At 39.5% G+C, this 18,658-nt stretch overlaps 1 protein-coding gene across 2 annotated transcripts in view; it reads left to right on the top strand.

Moving 5' to 3' along the window:
• MYOM2 (myomesin 2) overlaps positions 1-15,544 on the top strand; it is a 284,123-nt gene extending 268,579 nt beyond the window's left edge. For both annotated transcript variants that reach the window (XM_077290059.1, XM_077290058.1), the window contains 5 exons: positions 4,243-4,406; positions 4,566-4,602; positions 4,688-4,710; positions 8,627-8,682; positions 13,964-15,544. In XM_077290059.1, the coding sequence (XP_077146174.1) occupies positions 4,243-4,406; positions 4,566-4,602; positions 4,688-4,710; positions 8,627-8,682; positions 13,964-14,338 (655 nt within the window). In that variant the 3' untranslated portion in view covers positions 14,339-15,544. The remainder of the gene's footprint in view (positions 1-4,242; positions 4,407-4,565; positions 4,603-4,687; positions 4,711-8,626; positions 8,683-13,963) is intronic.
• Positions 15,545-18,658: the final 3,114 nt, after the last annotated feature.

Below are 18,658 nucleotides of genomic sequence, written 5' to 3'. Positions count from 1 at the left end.
TTTAAAATCTGAAATGTTGGCCTGCTGAAATGTATGTTCAGTAAATGCACTCAATACTTGGTTGGTATTCACAATCAATGATGGTTTGGGGAGCCATGTCATCTGCTGGTGTAGGTCCACTGTGTTTTATCAAGACCAAAGTCAGCACAGCCGTCTACCTTAAAATTTTAGAGCACTTCATGCTTCCCTCTGCCGACAAGCTGATTGGAGATGGAAACTTCATTCTCCAGCAGGAATTGGCACCTGTTCACATTGCAAAAAGTACCAATTCCTGGTTGAAAAACAACAATATCACTGTGCTTGATTGGCGAGCAAACTCGTCTGACCTTAACCCCATAGAGAATCTATAGGGTATTGTGAAGAAGAAGATGAGAGACACCAGACGCAACAATGTAGATGGACTGAAGGCTGCTATCTAAGCAACCTGGGCTTCCATAACACCTCAGCAGTGTCGCAAGCTTATTGCCTTCATGCCATGCCGCATTGATGCAGCAATTGATGCCAATGGAGCCCTGACCAAGTATTGAGTGCATTTACTGAACATACATTTCCGTACGCCAACATTTGGGATTTTAAAATAACTTTTTCAAGCTGGAGTTATAAAGTGTTCTAATTTAATGAGATAATGACTTTTGGGTTTTCATTGGCTGTAAGCCATAATCATCAACATTAGCAGAAATAAACACTTGAAGTAGATCACTCTGTTTATAATGACTCTATAATATATGAGTTTCACTTTTTGTATTGAAGAACTAAAATAAATTAACTTTTTGATGATATTCTGATTTTGTGAGATGCACCTTTATATACAGTACAGAGCAAAAGTTTGGACACACCTTCTCATTTATTGATTTTTCTGTATTTTCATGACTATGAAAATTGTACATTCACACTGAAGGCATCAAAACTATGAATTAACACATGTGGAAGAAAAAAGTGTGAAACAACTGAAATTATGTCTTATATTCTAGGTTCTTCAAAGTAGACACCTTTTGCTTTGATGACTGCTTTGCACACTCTTGGCATTCTCTTGATGAGCTTCAAGAGGTAGTCATCGGGAATGGTCTTCCAACAATCTTAAAGGAGTTTCCAGAGATGTTTAGCACTTGTTGGCCCTTTTGCCTTCACTCTGCGGTCCAGCTCACCCCAAACCATCTCGATTGGGTTCAGGTCTGGTGACTGTGGAGGCCAGGTCATCTGGCGAAGCACCCCATCACTCTCCTTCTTGGTCAAATAGCCCTTACACAATCTGGAGGTGTGTTTGGGGTCATGGTCCTGTTGAAAAATAAATGATGATCCAACTAAACGCAAACCGGATGGAATAGCATGCCGCTGCAAGATGCTGTGGTAGCCATGCTGGTTCAGTATGCCTTCAATTTTGAATAATTCCTCAACTGTGTCACCAGGAAAGCACCCCCACACAATCACACCTCCTCCTCCATGCTTCACGGTGGGAGCCAGGCATGTAGAGTCCATCCGTTCACCTTTTCTGCGTTGCACAAAGACACAGTGGTTGGAACCAAAGATCTCAAATTTGGACTCATCAGACCAAAGCACAGATTTCTACTGGTCTAATGTCCATTCCTTGTGTTCTTTAGTCCAAACATGTCTCTTCTGCTTGTTGCCTGTCCTTAGCAGTGGTTTCCTAGCAGCTATTTTACCATGAAGGCCTGCTGCACAAAGTTTCCTCTTAACAGTTGTTGTAGAGATGTGTCTGCTGCTAGAACTCTGTGTGGCATTGACCTGGTCTCTAATCTGAGCTGCTGTTAACCTGTGATTTCTGAGGCTGGTGACTCGGATAAATTTATCCTCAGAAGCAGAGGTGACTCTTGGTCTTCCATTCCTGGGGCAGTCCTCATGTGAGCCAGTTTCTTTGTAGTGCTTGATGGTTTTTGCAACTGCACTTGGGGAGACTTTCAAAGTTTTCCCAATTTTTCGGACTGACTGACCTTCATTTCTTAAAGTAATGATGCCACTCGTTTTTCTTTACTTAGCTGCTTTTTTCTTGCCATAATGCACATTCTAACAGTCTATTCAGTAGGACTATCAGCTGTGTATCCACCAGACTTCTGCACAACAAAACTGATGGTTCCAACCCCATTTATAAGTCAAGAAATCCCACTTATTAAACCTGACAGGGCATACCTGTGAAGTGAAAACCATTCCCGGTGACTACCTCTTGAAGCTCATCAAGAGAATGCCAAGAGTGTGCAAAGCAGTCATCAAAGCAAATGGTGGCTACTTTGAAGAACCTAGAATATAAGACATAATTTCAGTTGTTTCACACTTTCTTGTTAAGTATATAATTCCACATGTGTTAATTCATAGTTTTGATGCCTTCAGTGTGAATTTACAATTTTCATAGTCATGAAAATACAGAAAAATCTTTAAATGAGAAGGTGTGTCCAAACTTTTGCTCTGTACTGTATATACAGTATATGTATATGATAGGTGCTACCTCATATGCTTTGCAATGGGAGTCTGGTTGTTGAGACCCCAACAACTGCTCCAATAGCCCCTCTGAAACATGTGATTGTGGGATCAATAGAAAGTCTCTTATGCTATTCACAAAATGGAGAAAAGACTGTTAGATTTACTACTGAGCACACACATTGCTTTGTGCTCATGCACCAGGCAGAAGTTCAGTGCTCAAGAACTGATCACCCACTGATCTGTTGCATGTTAGGTAGTAGCTAGAATTTAAAAATCTACTTTTTAGAGCAGTGAAGTCACTATTTATAGAGGAGCTGCTTGTAATGCAAGTCTGCAGTAGTCAGTAATAGAAATGAGCAAATCGAGTCACTGTGGTTTGAATTCGAGTTAAGTCCCAGCAAAATCGAACAATTTGTGAATCATTTTGGAAGGAAGAAAGTGCCCAGTACCATATTACACATTGCTGACTCCTGTGGCAGGTAGAAAGCTGGCTCATGATGCTTTTGCATAATGTGTTGTAGCTATCATATCACATCATCTAGTACAATCAATCAAGTGGAACTTTGACAACCACTATAAAAGATGAAGGCCAGCCAAGCAGCTCAACTTTACCATTTTACAGCTTAAGGATAGATAGAGGTCAGAGCGCGCACTTCATTACACATACGGATTATTATTAAAAATATACATTACACATAGGGATAGAAAGAGCCTAAGGTTGCCCGTGTTGTACTACTGCAGTGCTGAAGCACATTAAAAATGGGAGTGGTAGTGTTAGCCTGTGAATAATATTCCAAAGATTCAAGTGATAAGGAGTTATTGTACCTGCATAGTCATTGTAACTGTGAATTGATTAATGTGTAATAAACTTCAGTAACATCTACTTAATAGCATTTCCTAATTTTGGTACTAAAGAAAAATCTTGAAACCAAGACTTGTGTGCAACCGAACGTTATTTCTTGGTTTGTCAGATGGATAAGTCATAATTATTTTTTATTTAAAAGACAAAAGTAAAATTTTCTTACTGTAAAAATGTATATGGAACTTTCTAGCTCACACAGTGTGCATGTTTTAAAAAATATATATTTTTTGCTCCTTTGTTATAATAGTCCAATAATAGACACGTGCATTCCACCCGAATACTGCTGTAGGTTACCACCAGTTATCATTCATTTTCATCTAACAAGGTCACTCAGACTTTACAAAAGCTGTGTTTGCCATAAGGAGCTCAAAAGGGATACAATATAGTCCTAAGAGACCGTCTTATACACATCTTTTAGGGCAATTAGAGACTTTGTAGTACTGAGATTTGTGGCAAACTTATTCACTGTAAATCAAATTATTTGGGAAAAGTCAGAAAAGCTGTCAAATTCGAAATTTCTAAAGCTTCACTCATCTTCAGTCAGTAACTATGCATAGCTCGCAGACTACTTCACAAATGACTTCTGCCATCAGGTCAGTGAAGAGTATGCATCTTTGCATTCATCATTTCATGTTAAAAATACAGTATGAATAGTAGTCGGAGAAATGATTCAGGAATACAGTACATAAAAGTTTAGTTGTCCTTCATGTATTCTTCACCTCCGTCCTTTCTTTATGCTGTTTTTATGTCGTTTTATTGGGAACCATTTTTTTTTGCTTTCAATTTTTACTAATTCATGTTTATTACTTTAAGTTTACAAGACTTTAATTTCAACATTTATGATTTTTTTGAAACAAACTTTTTGAAAGCTTTAATCTTTGAATACGTACCAGTAAAATAAAATAAAAAAATCTCATAATTTTGTATATTTTCTTTGTATACAAAAGGGAGACAAAGGTTTCTTCAAGTGAAAAGATGAGAATTGGAGGCACAGATGAATTTGCTTGGTTGCAGATTTGTGAACCCACAGAAAAGGACAAAGGAAAATATACATTTGAGATATTTGATGCCAAATCTTCCCATAAAAGAACTGTTGATTTATCAGGACAAGGTAACACTTATAAATCTGAGGCATTTTAGAAGACTGATTGATTTTATCAGCTCTCCGAGAACAAATTCATTTATGAGCTGATATTTTAACCTTTTTAGTCTTGAGAAGTTCCAGTGTTGTTATGGAAACTGAATGACACATCTTCTTTTTTAATTTCAGCTTTTGATGAAGCCTTTGCAGAATTCCAGAGACTAAAGTAAGTTTGAAGTTCATTATTGTGTATGCAAAATAAGATGCATAAAATATTATATTAAACAATTACTTTTCTTTTCCTCCCACAGGGCTGCAGCCTTTGCTGAAAAGAGTAAGTATTTATAAAAAATGAATAAAAGCTCTTTGCAGGAGAATGCTTGCATACACAATTCCCACAGTGTGAGCATATACAGTAGATAGTGGATGTCTGGTTTGGGCAAAGCTTTTTTGTTAGGTGGATCAAGGAGAACAGCTTGAAACTTGTAACTGTACCTCAAAAATAATTTTGTATTAATTTATTGGACGCCAATGTCATCAAGAGCTACGCTTTCTGCTGATATTACTGGTTTGGTAGGATGAATGTGGGAAATTTGTGGATCCTGAAAAGAAATGGAGACTGTCAAATAAAAGGATACAAAAAACAATTCACTTAAACAACAACTCTCCCAAAACTCTTTTCGGAGCTGCAGATTTCGCTTGAGACCTGCCTCAAAAAGTGTTGGAAAACTACCGCAGAAAGTGATGATAATACACAACAATGTAAAAAAGATGATGCTATCCATATGTTAAGCTTTTATTACTTCTTTAAAAATCTTCAGAGTTTGGAAACCATGAAGCAGTTAAATGAAGTAGCATTTTCATTCTGTTAGATAGCTGCCCCTCAGTTACAGTTAAAATCACAGAAAACATACCAGAAAAAATATGGGAAAACTGCCTCTGAATCTGTTATAACTACCATTTTTTTCTGAAGCAGTTTTGTCTCAGAAAACCTTGGTGTGTGTGCCAGCATCTTAAAGATTCATGTGCGCATTACCTGAGGGTATGTACACATAATGTCTTTTTTCAGATGGATTCTGCCTGTACATTGCCTGAAAAAACATCACAAGAACACCACAAAAAGTGGACATGATGCAAAGGAATGTAAAAATGACATTGCTGTGCACATGTCAAGTATTTTGTTATTTCTTTCAACCACTCCCAAAACCGTGAAGTGGTTAAACATTTTTAGCAAGGTCATTCTTCTGGATCCGAAAAAGCTTGCTAGTTAAAAAAGATGCTGGCATCTAAACAGTTGTGAGAATGATGGGAAAACTGCCAGTGAATTATTTTCAGAAAAAAGACCACTCTTTCATGAAGTGGCTTAATTACTATGGTTATGTACACAGAGATTCTTTTTGCTGAGTATTTGGAGTTGAAACCGAGCAGAAACCAAATGCTTTTGAGTAGGGTTTGTAGATTTGCTGCTAAGTTTTGTTCAAAAACTCTTTAAATAACTCAGTGTCCCCAAACCCTCATGGCATGTGAACCATTTTTTTTTAATTTAAAATGCACTTTAAAAATGTTAAAAAGATTGAACATATTATTATTTATATAGCACCATTAATTCCATGGTGCTGTACATGAGAAGGGGTTACACACAAAGTTATAGCTATCGTTTACAGTAAACAAATTTAAGATGACAGACTGGTACAGAGGAGAGAGGACCCTGTCCTTGCGGACTAACATTCTACGGGATAATGGGGAAGAGACAGAAGGTTGGGGGTGCATCATCTCCAGTGGTGGTGAGGCAGCAGCTCGGGTGGTGGTGAGGCGGCAGCTCGGGTAGTGGTGAGGCAACAGCTCCGGGTGGTGGTGAGGCAGCAGAAAGGTTATTGCAAGTTGTAAGTTTTCTTGAAGAGATGGTTTTTCAGGTTCCGTCTGAAGGATTCGAGGGTGGTGGATAATCAGATTTGCTGAGGCGTGGAATTCCAGAGCATGAGGGATATTCGGGAAAAATATTGGAGGCGGTTGTGTGAGGAACAAATAAGTGTGGAGGAGAGTAGGAGGTCTTGTGGTGATCGAAGATTATGTGAGGGAAGAGATTCGGAGATTAGTTCAGAGATATAGGGAGGGAACAGGTTGTGGATGGCTTTGTAGGTCAGTATTAGCAGTTTGAACTGGATTCGTTGGGGAATTGAGAGCCAGTGGAGGGATTTGCAGAGGGGAGAAACAGGAGTAGCGAGGAGAGTGGTGGATTAGCTGGGCAACAGAGTTGAGGATAGACTAGAGTAGTGCAAGAGAGGTAGCGGGGAGGCCACAGAGGAGGGTGTTGCAGTAATCGAGGTGGGAGATGATGAGGGCATGCACAAGAGTTTTAGTAGATTGAGGGCTGAGGAAAGGATGGATTCTGGAAATATTTTTGAGTTGGAGGCAACAGGAGGTGGCAAGAGTTTGGATGTGCGGTTTGTAGGACAGGGCAGAATCGAGAGTTACTCCGAGGCAGTGGATTTCAGGTGAGGGAGAGATCGTGATACTGCTTACCATAATAGATAGGCTTGTTTTTCATATGTTCAGTCTTTCTTAACTTCTCTTAACTTATTTAACCATGAAGCAGCTAAAAAAGTGAGTTGACCATTGTTTAGGCAGATCTTTTGTGCAACTTATTTTTAGTGTTTTACAAATATTAAGATTTTACTTTTTGTGACCATCTTGAGTTGTTCCTGAATGTTGCCTGGTAGAGATGTAGCAATTTTTAACTCTTTCGCAACATATGACATTAATGTACATCATGTATCCCTGACTTGGATGCAGGCTTGCACGTGAAGCGCATATTTCTCAAATGATGCCTGATTTAAACAGCCATCAAGTGTCTTTGAAAGCAGCAGGCAGAGTTCAGCCCATAACTGTTAATCTGTTAAGTGCCACAGTCAATCTCTGACATTTAACACATGCCTGCAGGGAGATGCGTCATTCCATGCACTCATCAGCGCACTCATGATGTGATCGTGGGGTGCCAATGTGTTGCCATGACAGCTAGAGGTCTGCTGAAGATCTCTGTGCTTGTCATGATGATTATCCTGTGAAAGGCAGCCTATAGCTGATGTTTATGGAAGATCATGACTTTATATATAGTAGTGCTGAAGCCCTGCTATGTCTAGTACAAGCAATCAGATCATAGCAGCTTCAAGTCCCTTAAGAGGACTATTAAATTCAGCGAAAAGTTACAAACATTTTTTGAACCCCCCCCACAAAATTTCAATCACTCCTCTTTTGCCCCATTAAAAATAAAGTAATTAAAAAATACATATATATGGTATCGCTGTGTTTGAGGAAGTCTGATCTATAAAAATATAAAATAAACTAATCTGATTAGTATACAGCATAGCAAGAAAAAAAATCAAAATCAAAATGCCAGAATTGCTTTTTTTTGGCGACCGCAGCTTTGCAATAAAATGTATTAAGAGGAGATCACAACATTGTATCTACCCCAAAATAGTATCAGTTGAAATGTCAACTCAGGGCACAAAAAAATACATCATGCAGCACTATATCCCAAAAATTGAAAGCGTAACAGGTATTGGAAAATGGCGATTTTTTTTTCTTCAAATTTCCATTTTTTCACCACTGAAATAAAAAAAAAAGCTATACATGTTTGGTTTCTGCTTAATCATACTGACCTGGTGAATCATATTGCCTGGTCAGTTTTACTGTATAGTGAACATGGTAAATAAAACTCCCCTCAAATATTGTGAAGTTGCACTGTTTTGCAATTTTAACACACTTAGTTTTTCCCCCTCTTTCCAATGCGTCACATGATAAAATGAATGGCGTCATTCAATAGTACAACTCGTTCCGTAAAACAAGCCCTCATATGGCTATGTGAACAGAGAAATAAAAAGCTCTTGGAAGAAGGAGAAGGAAAAATGAAAAGAAAAAAGAAAAAACACCCGGGGAAGGGGTTAAATGAACAATTGGATACTATGAACATTGCTTTACATTGATCATCAAAAGTAAAGATTAAAAAGTAAAGATGCACCATAAAAGACAATTAAGATTTTTTTGCAACAGTAGCCTCAAAGTTTAATGTGATTATGGAATTTTTTTGAAGAAATCTGACACTGTTAATGTAACCACTTTCAGTAAAATATCAGTAAACTCCAAAGGCTTTCGGTTTAATAATAAATTGAAATTAATCTCTAGCTTTTATTTTTATTTCACAGCTATACTGATAAGATTTTGCTATAATGGATCTCTCCTTTTTTTTCTAGATCGTGGTAAAGTGATTGGTGGACTGCCCGATGTGGTAACTATAATGGAGAGCAAGGTAAGAATAGCACAAAACTGTACGCAGGACTTTGTTTTATTTTTAGAGCTTATACTCCAAAAAGCTGTTTTAGTTAGAAAGCTTTGGTATACTATTTTGTAAAAATTAAAAAAGGAAGTTTTAACCTACAGAGACTGTAATAAAATTAAAATTGAACTACGTAGAAATTTCATTGATCCCATAATCGTTACATAGAGTTGTGTTACTTTTTCATACAACTGTAAGGCTAGGTGCCCACGATGAGCTTGTATCGTGTTTTGGATGCTGCGAATTTTCGCTGCAGCAAAAACACACCATTTTAAAGTAACAGCAAAGTGGATGGGATTTATAAAAATCTCATGCTCACTGTGCTTCTTAATTGCGGTGTGTTTTTCCAATCCGCAGCATGTCAATTTCATTTGCAAGTATGCTGAGTTTTCTGTGTGGAATTTTCCCATAGACTTGCATTAGATTCGGAAAATTCGCAGGTAGAAAACTGAACATGTTTTTAGTGCTTTTACACGGCGTAAACGCATAAAAAAACGCATGTAATCCGCGCCTAAGAATGTCAGTGCAAGGAAATTTAAAAACAAAGCAGCTTTATTGAAAACATGACACAGCAAATAAAGACAAAAAATGCAGCATCAAACACGCGATAATAAAACATGCAAAAGCGTAATAAAAAAATGTGAGCAAACTAAGGCTATGTTCACACGTTGCATTTTTGTTGAGTTTTTTGCAGGTAAAACCTGCTCTCTTGGCAGTAAAGAAGCAGGTTTTTCTTCGTTTTTTGCTGCGCTTTTCAGGATCTCAACACAGATCCACCACACATGCTTCCACCACAGAAGCATGAATAATGCAAAGTGTTAGGTCACCAATGCAAGACATACGTATGTGAAACCATAAAACCATTTTGGGAAAAATGGCAATTTGATCAAATTATTTAGTGGAAAAAGATTTTTATGTCTGGCAAATAGTGACTATTGTGTACAAAAAGTTCACATGAGTTCATGAAAAATTACACAATAACAAATATAAAATTGGGGGAGTTGAATTGGTCAGGAACAGTTTACCTAAGACATTGGCAGATAATTGAGTTTGTAAGACACTGTTTGCTTTCTCACTTTGGTCAGCCCTTGAGTCAGGTATTGTTCATTTTCAGACCTTCATCAGCTATATTACTAATTTAATTAAACTGTACTAATCCTAACTGCCATTCTCATGTGAGGGGGCCAAGATATTATGGATTAAACTTGGGAAAATAGCAAAAATAAATAGATGTCACACACTGCTGTACCTATTTTTTTCACTAAAAACTAGTGTTGAGCGATACCTTCCGATACTCAAAGGTATCGGTATCGGATGGTATCGGCTGATATCCAAAAAATATCGGATATCGCCGATACCGATACCCGATACCAATGCAAGTCAATGGGACACAAGTATCGGAAGGTATCCTGGATGGTTCCCAGGGTCTGAAGGAGAGGAAACTCTCCTTCAGGCCCTGGGATCCATATTCATGTAAAAAATAAAGAATTGAAATAAAAAATATGGATATACTCACCCCTCCGGCGGCCCCTGGACCTTACCGATGTAACCGGCAGCCTCCGTTCCTAAGAATGAGGAGTGAAGGACCTTCGATGACGTCGCGGCTTGTGATTGGTCGCGTGACTGCTCATGTGACCGCTCCTCTCCTCCAGACCCTGGGAACCATACACTGGGAACTTCCGATTCCGATTTCCGATATCACAAAAATATCGGAACTCGGTATCGGAATTCTGATACAGCAAATATCGGCCGATACCCGATACTTGCGGTATCGGAATGCTCAACACTACTAAAAACACATCAAAACCTGATACCTGCATTTTTTGCTGTGCTTTTGCACTTACTCATTGCTTTCTATGGGTGAAAAAATGGTGCAAAAACTAAGGAAGTAGTGACATGCTGCAGTTTTAAAAACACAGCAGTTTTCCAATTCAGTCAGGAAAAAAAACAATGTATGCCTGAGGTTTCTGAAATCTCCTAGCTTTTGGTGGCTTTGTAAAACACAGAAAAAATGCAACATGTGAATATAGCCCTGGGTGCAGAAATTCTGTAGTGTCAAAAACTCAACAAACACTAATCATGGGAACGCAACCTTAAGTTGTACAAAACAGAACCTAAAATTGAAATATCCTCTACCTCATAGGTCTTCACTATAACTCACCCCATTTTCTAGTTATAATTAATATGTCAGGCTGTGGTTGGTTAGCTCAACCCATAGAAATGCGGCAAGATCAGCACATAATTAAAAAAGCTGCCTTTTTTTGCTGATGACCTTATGGTCACAGTGATCATACATCTGTTGCCTCTCAGAAGGAAAGACCATCAAGGTTGAAGTTCCAAAGTATTGCTCTGTTGTTCTTGTTTCACACTAGCAACATGGCTTCTACTCATAATGAAGCTTTGACAGCTAATATGGAACAATTTTTTAAAGTAATTAAGACAAATCCCATTGACTTATAACAGAGTCCATCATATTTTCAGAGGAATTTCTGTATTTTTGACAGTGCGGCTCAGGGCTATGTGTGCCACAAAAATGTTAGCTACTCAATACCTGACCCAATAATAAGAGGATCAACAAAGTTTTGTAAGCTGACATGTGCACCACACATATCTATGTGACTGGCATATTATAGAAGTCGTATCCATGCAAATACATAATACTAAGCAATCCTCCATTAATGGTAAGTGTGTGAGTGGTTGTTTAGCAGTATTTCGCACCTATGCTGCCTCCACCTTTACCATGAGGGTTTGCTGCATCCTGCAGTGCAGTAATTGTGACCAGGTTTTGGTAAGTATGGTTTCTGCCTTTTTTCTACATGCTTTAAAGAATAAAATAATAAAAATGACAGAACTTAATACCGAGGCTATCGTAAGTTTAATAATGCTATACAAAGCTCAATGTATCACTGAGTTTAATTTGGTATTTGCATCAAACATGAAGGTTAAATTAATATACTTAATTAGAAAAATGCATGGTCATCATGAATGTGTGTGCCTGATATGAACCACACAAGGGGCACAGTAGAAAAATAATTACGTAATTAGAAATATTGCATAAGCTAAATTCTCCGATACAGATATTTTCTTATTAATTTCAATGTGAGATTGCAACGCAATAATATAAAAGCTGTTATTACAAACAGTTTCTAAAAATATAGACAAGGAATAACTATGTACTCATGATTTCTGATGCATATTGACTTTGTATTCAAGTGCTGAAATATTCTTTACTGCCTCTAAAATTTTGCTTGGCAGGGAAATGTAACAAGGGAAGAAGCCTGTTTTATTTGAAGTATTCTGAGTCTTGCTTTTAAATTATTTTGTACAATATATTGCCTTAAGGGGATTTGTGTGAGCATACGTAAAAGCTTTAAAGATATCAGCCGAGGCTTATTATACAATGTTAAGGAACATAGGACCTTTTGGTATTAACAAAGACTGAGCTAGATGGAAATGACATTAAAACAGAAAGTATGTAAAATGAAAAAACAACATGCTAAAGTACAGAGTTCTCAATCACCAACATACCTTTTATTGCATGATTCTATGCAAATAATTGCATTTTACACTTTGGTTTGACTTTATATTTAAAAGAAATTTAAGAAAACAGGAATTAGCTTGTGCTTAAAATGCAAAGAAATGTAATACCAAATCGTGCAACAATAACAAAATACATTGTACACTAATACAGGCAGTCAATTCTAAAAAAATATATAGAACCTCATAAAATAAACAGTCCCCAGATCTTTCTGTTTCTAACTATTTGCTAAGGCTAAGTTCACATTAGCGTCTTGGGGCTTTGCAGAGGGCTGCGTACATCCTCCGCTAAGCCCTGCCTACTTCCGCATACTTCTGCATGCATCCTGCGTACCTATCTTTAACATTGGGTACGCAGGACATGTAGATGTATGCAGATGTATGCGGATGCATTGTTTTGACTTGTTTTGATGTGTCCGCCGACCGCACGGGAATGCAACAAGTTGCGTTTTGTGCGGACGGCGGGCGCGTCAAAACGATGCATCCGCATACATCCGCATGTTAAAGATAGGTACGCAGGACGCATGCAAAAGTATGTGGAAGTAGGTGGGGCTTAGCGGAGGGCATACACAGCCCTTGCAATGCCCCGGAATGCTAATGTGAACCTGACCTAAGTGGTTTATTGTCTCAAAAAAGTCTTAAAGCGAACCTGTCACCAGGTTTGGCCAACAGAAGTTAAGGCCACCACCTTTCAGGGCTGATATACAGCATTATATAATGCTGTAGATAAGCCCCTGATCTGACCTGCAAGAGAAGAAAAATAACTTTTAATATATTCACCTGGAGGCGGTCCGATGGGTGTCACAGGTCCTGGTCTGGCGCCTCCCATTTTATTGCAATGCCATCCTCCTGCTTGCTTTATGGCTCCCTGGAATCGTGCTCCTGCGCAGGCATACTTATCTGCCCTGTTGAGGGCAGAGGAAAGTACTGCATTGCGCAGGTGACTGGACAGGCCAGAGAGGCCCAGCGCCTGCACACTGCATAAAGTGACGCTTGTCAGATTTTAAAAATTAGAATAGTAATTATGGCACTACTGTGGATGGTGCACAAGTAGGATCCTATGCCATGCAATTCTTTTAGAAAACTTGGCACTCAGAAAAATGTTGTAAGAAGAAAATTTTATTGTGCAGGCTATCCAGAAATAAAGAAAATGTTTCAGTCAGACAGATTGCAGTGTGCCGCAGCACATGCTGCTTGTACAGACTGTTTGTCATTGCCTGTATCTTTGTGCACACTGCAATCTGTCTGACTGATGAAGGCCGTTATATGACCGAAACATCTTCTTTATTTTTGGATTGCCTGCACACAATAAAAATATCTTCTTAGACCATTTACCTGAGTGCCATGTTTTCTACAAGATTTTAAAAATGAGGCTCGATCACTAATGTACAAAGTGGCTCTGTCGTTAAGGGGTTAATATTGCCAGCTCATAGTTTAGTGTTAGGTTTATTATTACGCCTGCTTGTTCCATGAATTTGGCACTGAAGCTCATAGAGTTAATTGCCGCTGGATTAACTCTTCCATGTAGCGACTTAAAAACATTTTCCAACTATGAAGTCTGCAGTCATGATATTGACATCTTCAAAATAAGTAATATGCCATACTGATTGTTAATTGCCATGTAAAATTGGTACTGTATCTGCTAAATCAATATAACTAATGTGTGAATGTGAAAAAAGCCTAGCTAGTATTTTTAATGTTGTCATTGTGTTTTTAGACTTTAAGTCTGACCTGCACAGTTTTTGGAAACCCTGATCCTGAAGTAACATGGCTGAAGAATGACAGAGATCTAGAGAAAAGTGATCATTATTCTTATTCGCTGGAACAAGGAAAGTTTGCAAGTCTCACAATTAAGGATGTTTCTTCTGAGGACTCAGGAAAATATGGCATCAACGTCAAGAACAAGTATGGTGGTGAAACAGTCGATGTCACTGTAAGTGTGTACAAATTAGGTGAAGACGTACCTGAAGTAAAACCTGGCCAGCTTCCTAAACCTGCACCTTCACCTGCTCCTGCACCTGCTAAAGCACCAGCACCTGCACCTGAAAAATCCAAATCTGCTTCTAAAGTAGGGAAGTCAGGAAGAAAGTAAAGTTGTAACCATTTAGAAAACAACAATAATGTGAGATATTTATGATAAAGTAGTGTAAAGTAAAAGTAGAGTTCTTGACCATTGAGTTGTTTCGCATTAGAATGACACATCTAGGGTTGGTTTCATCTTTAGTTATCTCTACACTATTTTTCATAAATAAGACCCAATAATAAATTATGAAAATATTACCATGATTAATATGTGCTAGGCTTGCTTGGTATGCAAACCAAACCACATGGAGCGTGCCGGCTGATCAGCTGATTGGCGCCACAGCTGCATGTGTCGTGGCTGTGTCATTGTCACATGTATGGATAGCCCAAATACACATTCTGTCCATGCATGTGCTGTAACAGTGACACAGCAGCGACACATGCAGCTGCAGCGCCAATCAGCCGGCACGCTCCATGTATTCGGGTTCCCTCTGCAGCTTATTCGGTAAGCGCTATAGCTTGCCGAATAAGCGGGGACCCGAACAAATTCGCTTGACTCTAGTAAAAACAGCTTTGTATTCAGTCATTTCATATCTACTACTTCCCTAAAGTATATCTGTACAATCGTGATCAAAACAAATTTCCAATTACTTTCTCAAATCATTAGCAGATACAATTTCTAAAATGTTTAGTTATTTAAAAAGTGATAGGTTAACAATATATTTGGATATTGTAACATTTGTATTTTACCTTTCAATATCCAAACGGCTATGAATTTGATTTATGAACATATAACATAATGCCTTTCTAGTCTGGACAGTACTTGCTGTCCAATAAACATAGTTGGCAGGAAATAAATCCTGACCCTCTGGAGGTAGTTTAAAAAGTTTTGTGCTTTACCAATGCAGCTGGAGAAAAACAAGCATCAACTTAATTGCAATGCTGTCAGTGCGAAACTTTATAATCTTTTCCTTAGCCACCCAATGTGTATGTGGATTTAATTCAAAGGTTTAATTTATTCTTATCTGGTCTTAGTTTAATATAAAGCTATGAAAAGCAGCACACGGCTTTCATGGATTTTAGGAGAAACAAGCATAGCCCATAGCTAAGATTACCAGATGTGCTATTGTCATATCAATGAGTGCAAATATCAGATTATGCGTATTTATGCATCATTGGAAATGACACGTCTGTAATGCTGGTATCATTTCGCCACATTGGAATATTCTAATTTTGTTTTTCCTGCTTTGTGCTAATAAACTCAAAAAGACACCGATGCATTTGTCTGCATTCAATCACAGCAAATCTGTGTCCTTTTTATTACACAAGTCCACTACTAATACACCAAGACACAAACTAACCGGCACTATGTCTACGTGTGTTTATTTCATCTTGTTCTCACGAAATGATGTAAAGGGAATGCAGTGGATTTCCACCTGTAAGAACAAAAATAATAAGACTAACAAAAAGCCCTATAGAGTCTGTGTTCCTGGGTCTAGAATAACAAAAATGCTATGCTAGTTTACAAAAAAATGAGGGTTTAATTTGTGTTTTAAGGACTTTTTTCCCCAGGTTGTAAACACTGCTAAAGAAAATATCTAACAATGCCATTCCAGGACCTTCCTCCTTAATCATTGCAATTATAATTCTTTGAACTTTTTAGTACTGATGAGTAGAGTTGAGCGACTTTTACTTTTTTAGGATCGAGTCGGGTTTCGCGAAACCCGACTTTGTCAAAAGTCGGGTCGGGTGAAATCGGCCGATTATTGCAAAAAGTCGGGGATCCGACTGAAACACGAAACCCAATGCAAGTCAATGGGGAAGCAAAGTCGGCAGTGAGTGGAGGACAGGAAAACACCTACAGTGCCCATTTTAATGCCAAAAACATCAATTCTTGTTACTTAAGCTTGCCAATCTTAATTTACCTTATAATAATAGTTAGGCATTGAAAATTGGGGGTCATTTGGCTAAAGTTGTGGGGGGGGTAGGGCTGGCTCAAGTTTTTCATGGGCCCAGGAAACGCGGACTACGTCACGGTGGTGGAGCAGGGAGAGGTAAGTATTTCAACTTTGCAAGTGCTGTGATCCTGAGCAAGCAGGGGGGGCACACTCGTTCGCATTGGCACTGGCACAGGGCCCCTCAAAGTACGGCGGTGTGTTTGATGGCGGGGGCGCCTCCCACCGGCAGAGACACTTTTGTGTGCTATGAGGGGCCCTGTGCCAGTGACGTCGCCAACGAGTATGCCCCCCCACCTGATGAAGGAACCTGCACTTTCATCTGCACCTTCCTCTTTGTCCCCGTGTAAGGTGGTATAGTATGCGGGAAGGGGAACCTGACTTTCAGCAGGGTCAGATTCTGGCTGTGTAGAGTGCAAGGGGAATGTAGTGGTCTGGGTCAATGTACCAGCAGACTCATCTAGCAGTGGCTGGGTAATGGGCAGGATGAGTAGGAAACACAGTTAGTAGGCCCAAATAATAAAGTAGGCTAAATGCAGTTCAAATGTGGTAACAGGACTAAACAGGCGGCATTGCTTTGTTCAGTGGAAGACAACTGTAATGAGTGGCAGGCACAGTTAGTAGGGCCAAATAATAAAGTGGGCCAAATGTAGTTCAAAATTGGTAACAGGAGTAAACAGGCAGCAGTGCTTTGTTCAGTGGAGAACTGTTGTGAATTCCGTTCTCGAACTCCCTCCTGTGGTCATGAATGGTACTTCGGTGAGTTCTGTCCGTGGACTCCCTCTGGTGGCTGTGAGCGGAGCTGCTGGTTCTGAGATTCCTTCCCCACCTGCCCTCATTTAGGGCTAGGCTGGATTCGCTATTTAACTCCACTCAGATCATTACTCCATGCCAGCTGTCAATGTTCTAGTACTGATTCAGATCTCTCCTGGATCTTTCTGAGGACCTGACTACTCCAGCAAAAGCTAAGTTCCGGCTTGTTCATTTGTTCTTATGATTTTTCTTGCTAAGTTCTAGTCCAGCTGGCTTTCATGAAACTGCCTGGCTAGCTGGAAGCTCTGGGGGTGCAGAGTGGCACCACCGCACCGTGAGTCGGTGCGGGGGTATTTTTTGCACACTCTGCATGGTTTTTGTAGTTTGTTGTGTTGACCGCAAAGATCCCTTTTCTATCCTCAATCTGTTTAGTTAGACCGGCCTCTCTTTGCTAAAGCCTATTTCATCCTGTGTTTGTGATTTCCTCTTAACAACCAGTCAATACTTGTGGGGGGCTGCTTTTACCTTTGGGGAAATTTCTGTGAGGCAAGTGAGGCTTTGTTTCCTTTCTTTAGGGGTAGTTAGCTCTTAGGCTGTGAAGAGGCGTCTAGGCAGAGTCAGGCACGCTCCACGGCTATTTCTAGTTGTGTTGATAGGAGTAGTGTTTGCGGTCAGCAGAGTTCCCATCTCCCCAGAGCTCGTCCCGATTCTGTGTTTAACTATCAGGTCATTCCTGGTGCACCTAACCACCAGGTCCATAACAGTACAGCTGGCCCACAAAGTGTTAATGCATCTCAATAGAGGGAAAAGAGAAGTTCTGAGACCATTTTTTTTTTCTGCAGTGTGTTTTGCCTTTCTTTTCCCCTTAAACTCTGGGTGGTTCAGAACTCAGGTGTGGATATGGACATTCAAGGTCTGTCCTCTAGTGTAGATCAACTCGCTGCAAGGGTACAAAACATTCAAGATTATGTTGTTCAGAATCCTATGTTAGAGCCTAGAATTCCAATTCCTGATTTGTTTTCTGGGGATAGATCTAAATTTCTGAGTTTCAAAAACAATTGTAAACTGTTTCTTGCTCTGAAACCCCGCTCTTCTGGTGACCCTATTCAGCAAGTGAGAATCATTATTTCTTTGTTGCGTGGCGACCCTCAAGACTGGGCATTCGCCCTGGCGCCAGGAGATCCTGCATTGCGTAATGTAGATGCGTTTTTTCTGGCACTGGGATTGCTTTATGATGAACCGAATTCTGTGGATCAAGCAGAGAAAATTTTGCTGGCTTTGTGTCAGGGTCAGGATGAAGCGGAGGTATATTGCCAGAAGTTCAGAAAGTGGTCTGTGCTTACTCAGTGGAATGAGTGTGCCCTGGCAGCAATTTTCAGAAAGGGTCTTTCTGAAGCCCTTAAGGATGTTATGGTGGGGTTCCCCACGCCTGCTGGTCTGAATGAATCAATGTCCTTGGCCATACAGATCGATCGGCGCTTACATGAGCGCAAAACTGTGCATCATTTGGCGGTATCCTCTGAGCGGAGGCCTGAGCCTATGCAGTGTGATAGGACTTTGACCAGAGCTGAACGGCAAGAACATAGATGTCAGAATGGGCTGTGTTTTTACTGTGGTGACTCCACTCATGCTATCTCTGATTGTCCTAAGCGCACTAAGCGGTTCGCTAGGTCTGTCACCAT

Source organism: Ranitomeya variabilis, chromosome 2 (assembly GCF_051348905.1).
Source record: "Ranitomeya variabilis isolate aRanVar5 chromosome 2, aRanVar5.hap1, whole genome shotgun sequence".
Classification (NCBI taxonomy): Eukaryota; Metazoa; Chordata; class Amphibia; order Anura; family Dendrobatidae; genus Ranitomeya; species Ranitomeya variabilis.
This window is presented reverse-complemented; position numbering and strand designations above follow the sequence as displayed.